Raw genomic sequence first — 16,562 nt, forward strand, 5'->3', positions numbered from 1 at the left:
AAATAGTTGGTGTTGAATTTGCCCATCAAAGAGTAGCATCCTTTAAAAATGATCCTTGAATTGCTTTAAGCGATTAAAAGTGACAATCTATAGCAACATAATGATTAATTTATTATCATTTATATGGGTGAAAAAAAGACACTCTTCTAGGACAAGATTAAAAACGTAGTTGAAAAGAACAATTTTGTTCTATTTAATAGCAACTTTACTAGTTTAAAACGAAGCATATAAATTTACCACCCTTTTGAAAACTATAACTGTAAACTTTTAACCATAAACTTTTAATTTTAAACTTTTAACTGTAATTTTAACTACAACAACAAATATTGCATTTCTCTAAAAATGCTAAAATGAAAGAAGACTAAGCTAGATAAAAGTAGAATAATCTACGCAACATATTACGGACTACATCGAAACAAAATATTATAACCAATGAAAAATCATATATTTAGCTTATTGAATGCAACTTATCAAAGATAAGTAGCCTCATTATTAGTTATATATTTTATTCTCTATGTGATTCTATTGTTCGTTTTCAGATTGAAAGAGAAAAATCCGACCTTACAGTCCATCTAATGCAGATTTCTGAACGACTTGAAGAGGCCGAAGGGAGTAGCGACAATCAGGTATAAAATAATTATGTTCTCTTTGGATGTATTTTTCAATTCATCAGCAAAGTAGAACATATACTGTTAGAAATTTCTCGAAAAATTAATTTTTTTATATTTATTTATTTGTTACTTTACCACATTCAACCAAAGCAGTAAAATAACCATAAGAAAAAGATGGTATTCAAACTGTTAGATGTAAAAAAAAAATCGTTTATTGACTGTTTTCCCTCAATACTATAAAGCAACAGAAATTTTATCCGCCTTAACTAGGCCCACTTTATGAAGCCTTTTAGTTTATTGCATCCGGGTACATAGGATAGCCGAGAGGGCGAATCTGCCACTCTTACGACCAGCTAAACGGTGGTTCAAATCCCAACGTTGACGTCACAATATTTCTCCCTTTCCTTCAACTCATATAAAGTTTTCAGCATTCCCAGTTGGTGACTATTGGAATACTAAACTCTCATAAACTCTACTTCACGCATAGATAACAGCACCACGGAGCTGCTTAATATAAAGAAGTCATCACTAATGATATATAGTACCACCAGATAAACTTATTAAGTCACATTCCAATGTTCATTTGACAAAACACCCTTATTCCAGTTTTCATTGCACAATGAAAAGCCTTACATAAAATAACTTCAATGTCTAGTTAAATTTCATTTTTACGCTTTTGTTTGAGTCATATTATAGTTGCACGGTTATAAAACCACTTAATTTTTTTCGCGGTTTTTTAACCATACCAGATGTAAATGGTTCCAAAACCCAAAACCGTAAAGGTAAGGAAAAGTTCCCAACCGTAAGGTTTACAATTGATCGTTTGGGCAGACTACTGTCTGTTATTTTAGGTTAATTTTAGAACGAAAATTCTAACAGTTTATATCACTAAATCCAAATTATGTATGTATGATATTTCGCATACTGATACATAACCAAACATGTGAATTTAATAACCAATCTAGCATACATCTAAACCGTATATACATAACCAAACGCTTCAGAATTCTTTTCCCCTTAAATTTATAGCAATTTGGAATGAAAATTATTTTTAAATATTTGTTTAATAACCAGAATGTGACAATGTGTCAGTTGATAGTATTTTAACTCTGAAATATTTAAATTTCTTGCAGTTTTTAACCATTGCATAATATTATTTTCGTTACTTTCAACGCAATAAATTGTTATTAAGATGAATACTTGGAACACTTTATTCTTGTTTGAAAATACATTAATATCTTTGTAACTTTTTTTAGTTCACAATATTTCTTTGTTAAATTTTTAAAATAAATTTTAGGAATATAGCGCATCTGCAAATAGTTGACGGTAATTTCTTTATAAAGTCAAATATTCACCGTTTTGACCGATTATTACTTTTGAACAAAAACAAAAATCAACCCCTGAAATCTCTTTCATTAAAATGTTCTTATTAAAAATAATCTTTAGTAACTTCAAGTTTTTTTTCAGGTTTAAATTTCGTATAAGTTAGTCCCCATTTTGGTCAGAAAATATTAAAAAAGACAATCACCAACTCATTAGAAATTAACACTATCTGTAATATTTAGTTGAACATTTACAGTTATATTGTAACAGGATTATATATTGAAACATAAGAAACATCATTTAGTTATCAACTATGCACTAATCGCAAGTTTGTGATTCGCGTGTACAAATCTACTCTTGAATATAACCATTATTTAAATTTTGTTTTTCTTTTGAGTCATGCTATTCTAATGTTGGAGTAGTAATTTTTTCTTAAGTTCGAAATCCCTTTACTTTAGCTCGAAATGAACAAGAAACGAGACACAGAACTATCGAAGTTGAGAAAGTTGTTGGAGGATGTTCATCTGGAGAGTGAAGAAACAGCACATCATTTACGAAAAAAACACCAAGAAGCCATTGTTGACTTACAAGACCAGTTGGACCAATCCAACAAAGCAAAAGCCAAGTATGGAACTTCTTGAACTGGATTCATTTTAAATTTTTACTTTAAACATTAAACTTTTGTGCATTTGCTATTTTTTATGAACTTTTATATGCAGTACAGAGATTTTTTAAAAAAAGGCATACTTTTATATGTCATTTTTTAAAAATATTTTTTAATTCTATAATATCTACTGATATAATTTAAAATAAAAACGTGTAATACAATTGTCGTTGCTGATAAAAAGATAAAGAAAATAAAAGTTATCAAAATGGCATATTTCAAGTAGAATAAGAAGGAGAAATAATTTTATTAAAACCAAAAGCATTGGTCGCTTTATTTTCGAATGACATGGAGAGTTTCGGCGTTACGCAACACCTGCCTTATCTCAGATATGACAAAAATAACTCTCTCTATTTTTGTCTATTTGAATAAAGTGGTTTTCAAAATTTTCATTTCATTTTAATATTCTCTTCATTTTAGTTTTGTGTCTGTCTATTTTTTTATGTCATTAAGTGACCGAAATTTCGATTGGGGATACAAACAGAGATAAATTTTACCTAGCACCATTTTGAAAATAATTGGATATTTGCAAACAATGACACGCGTTGGTCATCAAATCAGGTTCGATGCACATGCGTGACGTCGCTTGTAGGTATCCAATCAAATTTGATCCGAAAACTGATTCAGCGGGATAATAAATCCAAACTTAAAGCTGTAATGTTAACACCTTATGCACAACCAATGAGTTTCGGATATTGATTGAATATTTGATTGAATACCTACAGGCAACCAGGGCCGTAACTACGCCGGCCCCCTTGACCGTCGGGGCCCCCATATGAAGAGACCACATCATGTTTTTTCAAAATACAGTACTCTAATTATATATATGTAGGAAAAAAATTGTGTTAAGATAGAGTTGCTGAAAATTTTCTTTTTTGTAATTACGTACCTACTATAACATAAAGGAAAGGGTAAAAAACGGTATAACAGCTTTTCGCGAATTATTTCCCTTTCTCATAAGAACAAACACGCTTGTGGCGTGCCAACCAGAGGGAGGCAGAGGGCCCCTCTAAAATTTAAGTGATGGGGCAAACGATGCGTTTCGCCCCTCCTGAAATTTAGACACTCACAAAAATAAAGTAAAATTGGTAATTTAAAAAAAAAATTCAATTTTGAAGCTATTTTTGAAATAAGAAAACTTTATATTCCACTAACATTTATGTGCTTTGCCTCTTCTGATATTTAGTTATTCGCCAAGACGAAATCCATTAATAGGTAATTTTAGAGAAGAAAAAAAAGCTATTCTTTCTCAGCTTTGAAGTTATACATCAAGTAGGAAACTTTATTTTGTTATGGGCGATTAATGTGTTTTTTGACTTTTGGAAAAGTAAAGTGAAAGTGGAAAATGAGGGGGCGAACATAGTGTTTCGCCACTTTTGAAATTTCAAAGTGAAAAATAATAGAAATTGGTAGCTAAAAAAAAATTGATCTTTGAATCTATTTTCCAAATAGAAAACTTTATTTTCTTCTGAAATAAAAGTGAAGGGGGTGGGGAATTTGCTTCTCATCTTCTGAAATTTAGACATTAACATTAATAGAATAAAATCAAGTGAAGTAGGAAATTTTTTTAGAAGAAGAAAATTGCTTTGTTTCATATCTTCGACGATATTTTCCAAATAGGAAACTTAATTTTCCTCTTAAATTATAGTAAGGGGGTAGGAAACTTCATTTTCTTCTGAGATAAAGTAAAGGGGGCTAAAATGTGTTTTGTATCTTCTGAAATTTAGACATTTGAAATAATAAAGTCTAGTAATTTTTTTTTTTAAAGAAAAAAAAAATTTGAATCTATTTTCCAAAAAGAAAATTTTATTTTCCCCTTAAATTAAAGTGAGGGGGCGAAGAATATACTTCGCCCCTTTTGAAATTCAGACATTCGCAGGAATAAAGTCAAGTAAAATTTATATTTAACTCTTATTTTCGACTTTAAAGCTATTTTCCAAATCGAAAACTTTATTTTCCTCTGAAATTTAATTGAGATGGAAGATAATGTGCGCCACCCCTTCTGAAAATTTGACATTCGCTACAATAAAGTAAAGTAGAATTGAGAATTTTAGAAAAAGAAACTACTTTTTTTCCAATTTACTAGCTATTTTCCAAATTGAAGTAGAAATTGGTATTTTATGATTAGCATTATATTTAGAGAAAAAGGAGGCTACTGTGGACATGGGGGACAGGATTAGACAGCATGAATATTTTCCCCCTGGTCATAATTCCTCAGTGAGATATCGTAAATTGGTAACATTTACGTACAGTGAACCAAAAAGGTACCACCCTGAATAACTTTTGATTTAATGATCGGATCTTCACGTTCTAGGACTCCATCTTAATAATTCGAGGGTGTGACACCAAATATGCAAATTAATTAGTGCACGATATTTTATTTTAAGTTACGCAATCAGGCGCAAAAACATACTTTCTCTGAATAAACATAACTTTTGTTCAACAGATTCGATTTTCTAACCCCCGTAATATAGGAGGTAACTGTAATCTGGGGAATATGGTCCCAATAGTTGGGTCGGGTGAGCTATCCAAAGTTTGGACCCCCAAATGTTAATTTTATTTTTTTTGTATTTCACTACAGATCGAGAGCTTTTTAAGGGAATTGAAAGAATTTTGCACATGATTATAAAATTCTGTTATCTAAAGATAATTCCACGCAAGAAGTAACTTTTAGTAAATATTTATTATTTTTTATTTAATAATAGTCTGATGTTGATCATTTACGTCGCACTAGTGCTGCACAATAGGCTATTGGCGACGGTCTGGGAAACATCCCTTGAGGTTTGATCCTTTGTAGAGGGGATGGCTCCCCGCTTCGGTAGCCCGATGACCTGCACCCGAAGTCGAGCAGTCGAAGTCCTTTATCGTAGAACAGTTTAACGAAGACCAATACCGCACAACCTCGGTCCCTACGCGGACTGACCCAAGTTGTCACCCATCCGCACACTGACCGCAGCCAGTGATGCTTGATTTCGGTGATCTGCTAGGAACCGTGTCTTAACGATCAGTCCCTTTTGGGACAATAATATTCTGAAAACTTTTGAATCGTAAGGCATATAGTTTTTTTTTTTTTTTGTATCATTTTAAAGTATCTAATTCCACATGGAAAATACAAATTTGAGCGAAATTGGTTGAATAGTGCATTAGTTCCTGAGAAATCGAGTTTTATAAGTACGACTTTTTTAAAATTTAATTTCTCAGAATTAATCGATTTCGCTGAAATTTTGAATTTTGTCATGTTTAAAACTTACAATGTTTTGTAATCCAATTTATATGCGAACAAATAACTTGTTTTCATAAATATATTCACTAACATAATACATAAATAGCTAAAATGACAGTTAGAGATGAAGTACGGAAAGTTTTTGAAAGGGCCCCCGCCAAAAATGTTTGCCCCAGGGCCCCGAGGAGTGAAGTTACGGCACTGCAGGCAACGTCACGCTTGTGCATCGAACTTGATTTACTGACCAACGCTTGTCATCGCTTTCATATATCCAATTATTTAATACCTATACTAGTTTAAAACGAAACACATAAATTTACCTCCCTTTTGAAAACTTTAAATATATATATATATATATATATATATATATATATATATATATATATATATATATATATATATATATATATATATATATATATATATATATATATATATATATATATATATATATATATATATATATATATATATATATATATATATATATATATATATATATATATATATATATATATATATATATATGAGTAAAAGAGTTTTTTGATCCCATTGAACAAAGATTTTTTTTTCGTTATGAGTTCGGATGAATATATTAACAGACTTATTCCATTACTATCTTGTTTGATTATTTTCGTTTCTAAACATAAATATACATTAAAATGACATAAACAATTTTCCATACACTTTTATTTTGTGAGTTCAGAATTCAAAATAGGAAGAACGATTTTTATTTCAGCAATTTTGATTGATTTTGTTTCCATTTTTTTTCTATTGAACTTCAATTTGATATATAATTTTATCAACTTTAATCGATACAAAATCTTAATTTTCAACTTAAATGTTTAGATGTATAATAAAGATATTTTTTTCAATTGTTAAATAAAATAATCATGTTTTTCTTTTGCTCTATTTAATAGGATTGAGAGAGAAAAACAGAAATTTCAAGCTGAAGTTTACGATTTGCTGGCACAAGTGGACAATGCTAACAAAGACAAAGTAAGTATTTTAAAGTTAGATTATTAATAACGTGTTAATCCTCTTTCTACATTGAAGAACACAATTAAGCCAAAATTTATTGGAATACATGTGAGAACATTACTGATTTTATTTTGAATGCTTTTCTTTTAATTTTTCAGTATTACTTGATCTAAGTTTGTTAAGTTGACACTAAAATTTTATAATTTTATAATTTGATTCTCTACCATTGACATCAAAATTGCTGCTAGTATCATTTCATGGATGTATTCGTTTGCTTTTTGACATTTGTTGTTCTTAATCTTTTATACTTTTCTTATTTAAGAAATTCCATAAAAAAATTTGTTAAATCAAATGTATAACTAATAGCTGTGTTGTAGTTTAGCTATAAAAAAGAACGTGTTAAAAAAATTTAAATTATAATTTTATTTAAGAAAACAAAAAATAATTATTCGACATTGAAGAAAACTGAATAGAATAAAAATTATTCAGCTCCTATTACTATGATATTGATAAACTATTTTGTGTCATCAACATATGTGATCCAGTATGTATGCTGTGACAGAAAAGGCTTATATCTCAGCTTTCTATCTTCTTTTTTTTTTTAAATTTAGTAACAAAATAATGTTTTTTGACTTAAAATTAACCTCGAAAATAATTTTTAAATTTATGAACTAAAGATGTAGATTTGTGGAATTATTAGCAACTATACAAATCATTTAGAAATTAATATTCGCTGCAATGTTGAAAATCACTAAAATCGTTCATACTTGTGTTTAATAAATCATACTATCTATCATTGCAACAGGTAATTGCTCAAAAGACAGTTGAAAAGCTGGAAGTCTCCATCCACGACTTGAACATTCACATTGAGGAATTGAACAGGCAGGTGACAGAAGTAAGCTCCCAGAGGGCCAGGCTTAGCTCAGAAAATGTTGAGCTCATGAAGGAAACTCAGGAATACAAAATGCAGTTAGACAATGCCAACCACATCAAAGGTCAACTGGCCACTCAATTGGAAGAAATGAGACGACGACTCGAGGAAGAAGAAAGGGTATGTTTCGAAAACTTGCATTCGACAAAGTTAAAAACAAAAAGACAACTTCACTTTTCTTCAACCATTGTGCTTTTCCATAAAGTATTTAATAAAAAAAGAATGTCATAAAACTCTAAAACAAAAAAGTAACTGCTTTTTAAACTTAAACTCGACCAAAAAATTTAAGATTTGTTAAAAGCAAACAATTATTGTAAATATTCGATTTCTGAAGCATTTAATAATTGAAGAGACCATCGTGGATTTAGGAGCGCTAAGGTGGAAAGATTTCCGCCTCAACATCCTTTGAATTGCTTCTCAATTTACCATAAATTGATTTGCAGTAATTAGTTTACTGTTTGATTCTTAAAGACCTATTTTAAGGAAAACATTCTAAACGCAGCAAGAATCTGGTACCAGAAAAAAATAGGTAAAAAACTTATCCCTCTTAAGAAATATGTTATAAATAGTTTCTCTCTTATTCGATCAGTAAGTGCAAATATTTTACAAATATTTCCCAAAAATTCAGCTCTTTTGGGTGTTGCATTACTGAAAAATCAGGGACGTGGTAAAGGTTTGGTTTTGCTTCAACTTGTATTTAAAGATAGTTACGCTAAGATCTTAAACTACAAAAAAAGATTTTATTCAAAAGATCATTTAACTTACTATAAACAGTTTTTCAACATTTTAAACATTTTAAACGTTTTTTTTCTACTTATCTCTTTACTATGAAATTTTAGAGGAGATCTGCCTTGGAGCAGCACTCTCACACTTTGGAAATCGAAGTGGAAAGCCTGAAGACACAACTGGACGAGGAATCTGAAGCTAGGATGGACTTGGAGAGACAGTTGTCCAAGGCTAACGGAGAAGCTGCAACTTGGAAGTCTAAATATGAAGCGGAATGCCAGGCTCATGCTGATGAGGTCGACGAACTAAGGTTAGGATTCCAATTGATATTTTCATAAGATTGGAAGAAAGAGTTACTTCGACAGCATAATAACATTTCTGTTTCATGAATAGTTACTGCGATTAATGCAGGAGAGTAAATCAAAATGTTAATTTTCGTTTCATCAGAGTGTGTCTAAAGGTCGATCAAAACTAGATCGATCTTGGAAATAGGAACATCCACTAATGCTTTCCTGAACGTTGTGGTCTTAAAAGTAAAACGGTCATAGAATCAGCCCAAAAACAGCTTGGTTTAGTGACATATATGTAAATAAATCGAGAAAATAGGCTTCGTACGTTTCTTATAAACGTTATAAAGTAGTACCAATATTATAATAAAAAATTAACTAATATCTTTTCATTACCTTTCATTTTAAAATTTAAAATTTGAACCTACATATTTCAAAACAAGATGTATGTATTTGGAATTATCAAGCTTGGTGGTGATTACGAATTTGTTAAGATACATCTCTTTTTTTTTAATTTCTAAGTTTTCTAAGGACCGTAAGAGCCCCGGTAAAACAGGCAGTGTAGATTTATGAGCTTGACTTTGACTACTTTGACTTGAAAAATCAAAAACATCTTATTAAAGAATAATCATAATGGCCCAGTGTTCTCCGATGATTCGTAGAGCAGTATTTTCATACCTTGTATGTAGTTTTTGATGCAGAACATATAACTGAATGGAGGATTGAATATTCCTGTAAATGATTTACACTCAACCTCAAGAAAATAAAAATTGCACGTGGCTTTTAATTTGCACGGATAGTTTTGAAGACGGTTTTCGGTAATATAGCCCAGTGAGCAAAATTTAAAAATATAGTTGCGTTCATAAAAAAGAAATTCGTATTAACATAAAATGGATAGGAAAAAATTGCTTCTTCATTAACTTATTGATTTTTCAATTATTTCAAGTTTCAAGTATATAAACTGTTGATTTTAAAGCTTGGATAATACTATTTCAGTCATTAATGTTAAGTGCGATTTTTTTGCACATTAGCAACACGAATCTCATTTTTTGTTTCGAAAAATTATATTATAATTAATTAATTAATTCTAAAAACAATATTACGAACTGTAATTATTAATTAACTGTAACTTGAGGCAATAGACGCCTAACATACATAACATAACTATTTTTACGAATAATACAGATTGAAAAAAATAAATATGTACAACATTTTTAAGTAATTGCGTCTTAATAGCCTAGAATAATAATTAGAAAATAAAAATACTATGCTCTGTCAACACTATTAGAGAATCATAAATTATATAACATTAGGCAAGTTTTACCGCAAACCTTAATAAATTGGAAATTTATACCATACTCCCTTGCAAATTATTCCTTCTCAATGACTTATTTTTATTTAATTTTAATCTAAACAAAGTTCAACTTAACATTTCGTTAAGGTTTGAAAAACTTGCTAATATCATAGTTAAAGGTTGTAAATTAAACAGAACTTTTTTCTTTTAAGAATGTAATTAAATATTTTTATTTTATTATCACAGCTTTTATTCTTATTGTATGAAGAAACTAACATGTTTCATCAAGTTACATACGGTTTTATGCTTTTAGATATTTTTTTAAAAATGCGATTTGTTTAAAGTACTATGAACTTAAGATTGTATTGACAAAAAAAATTGAGTCGACGGGACAAATAAATGTTTTTATTAAATGTAAAACTCTAACCTGTTATTCAAACTCATAATTTTTTCATTAAACAGAAAATGATGATTATTTTAAAATATTAAACTTATAAAGAAAATATATATTTTTTTTTGTCAACCTGTAATATTGTTGTAATTTTCAGACGCCGCATTGCCCAAAAGACTGCTGAATACGAAGAACAACTCCAGGCCCTTCTGAATAAATGCAGTGCTCTTGAGAAACACAAGTCACGCTTACAGAGTGAAGTAGAAGTTCTGATAATGGACTTAGAAAAGGTAAATAATTATATTAAGTTTTTTATTTAGTTAGCCAGAGCTTAGCTTCTTATTTCCTTATTTAATCTTCCTGTAGACGTGTCTATGTTAGATATCCCAAATTGTACACGGATCATGGATTAAAATCCACTCGCCATCATGCTAAACGTGAGAGGGTTTTTTTTTCATCTAGTAAAAATGCGGGTTTGTTTAACTAAGACAATTCTTCAAGAAAATGAGTTTGTCCCAATGCTTGATTTAGGAACTCCAACGCCTTTTTGGTTCGTTTCAGAAATACAAGGGAGGCTATGAAGCTGAACATTGATAGCCGGAAATTTGATGTGTGTTGTTTGTTAAAGGGCAGTTGTAAAAAAAATCAAATCCTATATGCTTTCTCAGCATTGTGATCTTGCAATTTTGTATCAACCGATAACCGAAAGACTCATTGGCTGTTTTAAGTTACACATACGATCCTTGCTGTTAATATACTATGTCATTGGCTTGAGACAATATAGGGATAAGTCACACCTTCTCCAAATGTGACATTTTTATATTAGCTTGTTCCTTAATATTTTCCCCAGACAGGCAAATAACAAGCTTTGAAAAAAATATAATATAACACCACAATGCTCAGAAATATCTTACTTATTTCTAAAAAACGACCCTAAAAAAACTTTCCTGAACAATTTGAAAATTTGGTTTAGCATAATATTCATACTTACCCCCCCCCAGACATATTATGTTGATTTGATACAAGGAAGATGGATGTTGTTTCAATGCAAGGAAAATGTTGTTTCAGCATTAATTAATTACAATACGAATCAAAAAATAGTAAACTATATACCTCATTAATTCGTTTTATCGATGCCAAAGGCATTTACAGTTTTTGAGAAACGTTAAATGTGAAACTTTTCCCCTTATACAGAAAACCTTTTGAAAAGCGAATTTTTAATGTAACCTAAAATTAAGCTGTTGTGATTAATCGCAATAATCCATTGTCTTTCTATAGGCTACAACTCACGCTCAAAATATGGAAAAGAAATGCGCACAGCTTGAGAAGATGAATCATGATCTGAAAACGAAGATGGACGAACTCATCGCTCTCCTGGAAGCTGCACAAAGAGATTTCAGGGCTAAAGTGGCTGAATTACAAAAATTGCAACATGACTATGACAAGCTCAAGGACCAAAGAGATGCACTTCTCAGAGAAAACAAGAAATTATCTGGCACGTATACATTGCATGACAAAAATAATAATACAGAATTCTAACTTTCTCACATTTGTACCTGCGTACTTTGACATTTATGGTTCAAATCAACCTGATTTTAACTAACATATCCAGAAACATTAAACACAAATTAAAAGAATAATCTTTAGGAAGAAAATTTGTTGAATAGAAGCAAACTTATATTCGATTGAAAAATTAAGGTTGATATACATATTGCACATAAAGAAATCTTTAAACCCACTTTAAATCGAACATTTACTATGACATCATTGCTTAAAAACTAGAAGGAACTTTTTGTTAAATTTTCTCAAAATTTTATCCAGTATATCTACATATCTACGTTTTTAACAAAAACTAACATTTTACTTTTATATTTAGGCTTTTATAACTATGTAAACACAAAGGAACGCGTTTTTCTTCATAATTGATCATATCTCAACAAATTTAGAAATTTTCAATAAATCTTCAGTTTAGAACTCAGATAAGGATCTAAATAATGAATGAAAGAAAGAATATTTATTTAATTGAACAGGATGAAACATGTCTTGCGTAGGAACAAAAATTTCTTTTTGTATCTGTAATCATCAAAATTTTCCAAAAAAAATTCAGAATACATTTTAATTTATTGACCTAATTTTGTATCACACTTAAGGAAAGTATAAAAATGTATTTAACAATATTATTATTTTTCATAAAGCACATTGCTTACAGTTGAAGGAACAGGCAGAATTTCTATCATTTTTTATATTTTTATTAAAAATATTTGAATTGCACTTTTTATTTAATTTTAAAATGAATCTTGCGTTTTAAACTTGCATCAATGTAACTGTAAATCTCTTTCCGAAGAGCTTTTATTTCTATTATTAAAAGTTGAGGCAAAATATTTTTTGAATACATTCTTGGTTTAATTAATTTGATTGAAAGTTATTTTGGCCACCATTTTATGAAACGAATTGAAACATGCTTATTAAATTGTATCGTAAAACTTGTGCAAGTTAGCCAATTGCGGTGCATCTCTTTAGTAGTCAATGTATGGAAGGAAGTGAGTTTTTATATATCATATACAAAAATAACTCTTGCTCATACAAAAATAGCGAACATAACATACGATATTCATAACATAACGTAACATAACATAACACAACATACGAACAGAACACACCAATACGATGTAGTACGTTAATAGTATCCCCATATGTCCAATATATTTACCAATTCAACGAAATTCAGATTCATAACATAATAGCATAGAAGCTTGCATAGAAAGTTTCTTTTCTTTTCTTTTTTTTGTAATCTTTATCTTCTCGAGAAAATAATACAATTGCCTAAATTAAGCCAAGATGGCTCAAGGGATAGAGCGTTTGCCTTCCAGTGAGGTGAATGGGGTTCGAATCCCAGCGATGGCTAGTCGATAGGAATTTTGCATCAGGCTTGCACCAACCCCAGTGCTGACTAAAATACCCTCAGTGGTAGACGGATCAAGGGTTAGAGTCCCCTTACCGGCAGGCTAACAGTGGGAGGTTTTAGCGGTTTTCCTCTCCATGTAACCCAAATGCGGCTTAATTCCATCAAAAAGTCCTCCACGAGGGCAAATTTCTCCCAATACTTGATCCAAGAGTTCCCTTGTCTTCTGGATTGGGTTCAAAATTACAAGGTTACGGAGATGAATAACGGTAGTCGTAAACCCAAAATTAGATCGGCTGTTTAACGACGGTTATTAAATATAAAATTAGCCTAAATTATAATATTTATCAACAAATATATAGTATTTAGCTAAAATGCAAATTTGGAAGTTTAATCTATTGCACTAATATTGTTAATGATTATGAATTTAGATTAACTTGGAGAAACTGCTAAATTTTTGACTGAAAATTTTTTTTTATCGTGTCTGAAATTCATCGAATGATGTTAGATATCGTAAATTATGATTACATACTTTATCCAATTAAACGAAATTTTTAAATATAAGTGCAAAATAAGATGTTTAATCTACTATACCAAAATAACTTAAATAATACTGCTATTAATGAGTTGTCTCTTTTAAGTTAATGTTAACTTCGAGAAGGTACATTTTAATCAATATTTAACGATTACGTTCCACTGTAATCTTTGACTTAACAATAACAGTAAATCTTTCCTTAAATTTAAAATTTGTTAGAATTTAGAAAAATAAATCTCCTTTCTAAGTTTTCGAAATGCTGAATATTTTTACCAAACTAAAATGTAGTTAAAATTAATTTTATAATAATCTTGATTCTGTTTGCAGATGATTTGGGCGATTGCAAGAACCAACTGAGCGAGGCTACTCGCAGAATCCATGAGATGGATCTCGAAATCAAGAGGCTGGAAACAGAAAGAGAGGAACTATCCGCTGCATACCGCGAAGCCGAATCACTCAGGAAGCAAGAAGAAGCCAAGGCACAGAGGTTGGCACAAGAATTGGCTCAACTCAGACATGACTACGAAAAGCGATTGGCTCAAAAGGAAGAAGAATTAGAGGCACTTAGGTAAATGCATGTAGTTAATACATTTAGATTAGCAAGAAATAGATGTTTAGGTCACAGAGTTGGTGGAAAGCTAAAGTCGGTTTGATTATGGTGGTTAGAGTCGGTTAAACGACTGACGTGTACAAGAAGAAAGGTGCACAAAATTTGCCGTGGCTGAAAGTTCTTTCGTTGGTGTGGTGTTTGGAGTGAGGGGAATCAGATCAGACTCTGTCCACGTCATCTGAACAAAATTAAGTAGTGCTCCTGTCACGGTCATTATAAGATAGAGTCCTGAAAAACGGGACTAGATGCTTATCTGTTTTTGCTTCATGCCTGAAAAATCGGGTATTTATCTGCATATTGAAATTATCTCCCGGTATCTGTACGCATACCTAGGAGTAATTAAATACACGCTTTAAAATTTTTGTTAAGTTAATTAACTAAAGAATTCTTAACTGGATCACTACTTGCAGATATTAGGAGGACCGGAAAGTAATGTCGTTTCTGCCATTGTCGTTCATTAAATATTCATTAGTCTTAAAAACCAATTCATCTTTTTCTATCCATTTCGATTCATTTTCGATCTCGTACTGAAAGGTTGTTGCCAACGAGGGTGAATACATTATTGATTGAAAATAAGATATTGTTATGAAAAATCTAATGCACCAAAACGACATTACTTGCCAATCCACCTAATACTTTGAATATTAATTACTTCTCCGTTTATGTTAGAAAAATATTATTTTAGTAAAGTATATTTCATTATGCAACTAGTTTTTAAAATCAAATTTTCCTTATTATGATTTTGTAAGTCATTTCCTTAGTTCTTTCTATTCGTGTGGTGAATGTAATCGATTCTTTTTATATATAGCTTCACACTTTAATTTAACGCTTCAATAACTTTCTGGAAATATAATGGGAAATGCATGGAAAAAAAAATTCATTGTGGCAACTTAGTTTATGAAGGCATTTTCTATAAAAATTTATTCATAAATTACTAAAGGATTAAAGAATAATTATCTCCATTTCATTTGAAAAAAAAAAAGAATATGTAGAAACTAAATGATAAAGGTAATAATTTTCAATTAATTTTTTATGAGTTCAAGAGCAGTGTCAAATTTTTTTATGGTCACGATCAATATTAAATTCTATAAAACTTATTAAACCCTTATTGCGGATAAATTATAGTCCAAAAATTAATAAAAATTTTAAAAAAAATTTCTATGAATTAAAAGACAATTTTAATTTTGGTTATTTTAAAATTATAAAGTTTTTAATAATATTGTAATTTCTATATTATGAAAAATTTATAATTAAATAAGTTTCGAAAAATTTTAATAATGCCATAATTATAAACTTACGAAAAATATACGTATAACAAATTATAAAACCACTTATCTAAAAACAAATTCTTGTGACCAATTAAATAATTATCTTGCTTTGTCTAAAAACAGATCAAAAAAAAGTTTTGGTCCTCCCCTTTCACTCATAACCCCAAACACTCAGCTTTTCATCAAAATTACCAGTTGGTCGAGTCGATGTTTTCCATAACTACAATCTGTTAATTGGTCGACGATGAACAGTATCTAAAAAAGATTCAAACGACATCAGATGATCGCATAGTATAGCATGATATTCTGTAGATTCCAAACGTCCCAAAATTCTTCGTAAATCACATAGTTTGTCATGATTTAATGCTATACTTAAAAAAGGTAATTTTAAAAAATAAAAAACGAAAGTTCGAATATTTTAATCTAAAGTATAGGGGAAAATATGTCCAGAATTTGAATATTTTCGATTAAAAGGGCAAGTTAAAGTATTGTGGAATACGAAAAAGCAATGATTTACATAAAATAATTAAAACTATGATCATTAATAAACTAATTATTAAAATGTAATTATTAATTAAAAGTAAGAGTTTTTGAGAAAAATATTATATCATAAATATATATTATTTATAAACATTCAAATTTTTGTTACACAAGTTTCATGCTCATAGTAAAGATGCTCTAAAAATGTTCGTTGATCTATTATTTTACAAGGTGCTCGAGAAAGACCACCCTTAATGACATTTTAGAAATCTTAACAAAAATAAAGTAAAAAATACACATTAGGATTCGCAAATAAATATTTAATCGAGAAAAAAA

General features: G+C 29.9%; 1 protein-coding gene across 1 annotated transcript in view; it reads left to right on the top strand.

Annotated features, from left to right (window-relative positions):
* Positions 1 to 16,562, top strand: part of LOC107441852 (paramyosin) — a 51,155-nt gene that overhangs the window by 15,894 nt on the left and 18,699 nt on the right. Inside the window, exons 3-10 of the mRNA XM_043038770.3 lie at positions 540 to 626; positions 2,393 to 2,559; positions 6,742 to 6,820; positions 7,608 to 7,853; positions 8,573 to 8,769; positions 10,589 to 10,721; positions 11,710 to 11,926; positions 14,196 to 14,436. Coding sequence (XP_042894704.1) covers positions 540 to 626; positions 2,393 to 2,559; positions 6,742 to 6,820; positions 7,608 to 7,853; positions 8,573 to 8,769; positions 10,589 to 10,721; positions 11,710 to 11,926; positions 14,196 to 14,436 — 1,367 coding nt within the window. The remainder of the gene's footprint in view (positions 1 to 539; positions 627 to 2,392; positions 2,560 to 6,741; positions 6,821 to 7,607; positions 7,854 to 8,572; positions 8,770 to 10,588; positions 10,722 to 11,709; positions 11,927 to 14,195; positions 14,437 to 16,562) is intronic.

The sequence above is a fragment of the Parasteatoda tepidariorum genome, chromosome 3 (genome assembly GCF_982258835.1).
Source record: "Parasteatoda tepidariorum strain Cologne lab strain chromosome 3, Ptep-v5.0, whole genome shotgun sequence".
In the NCBI taxonomy this organism is placed as follows: Eukaryota; Metazoa; Arthropoda; class Arachnida; order Araneae; family Theridiidae; genus Parasteatoda; species Parasteatoda tepidariorum.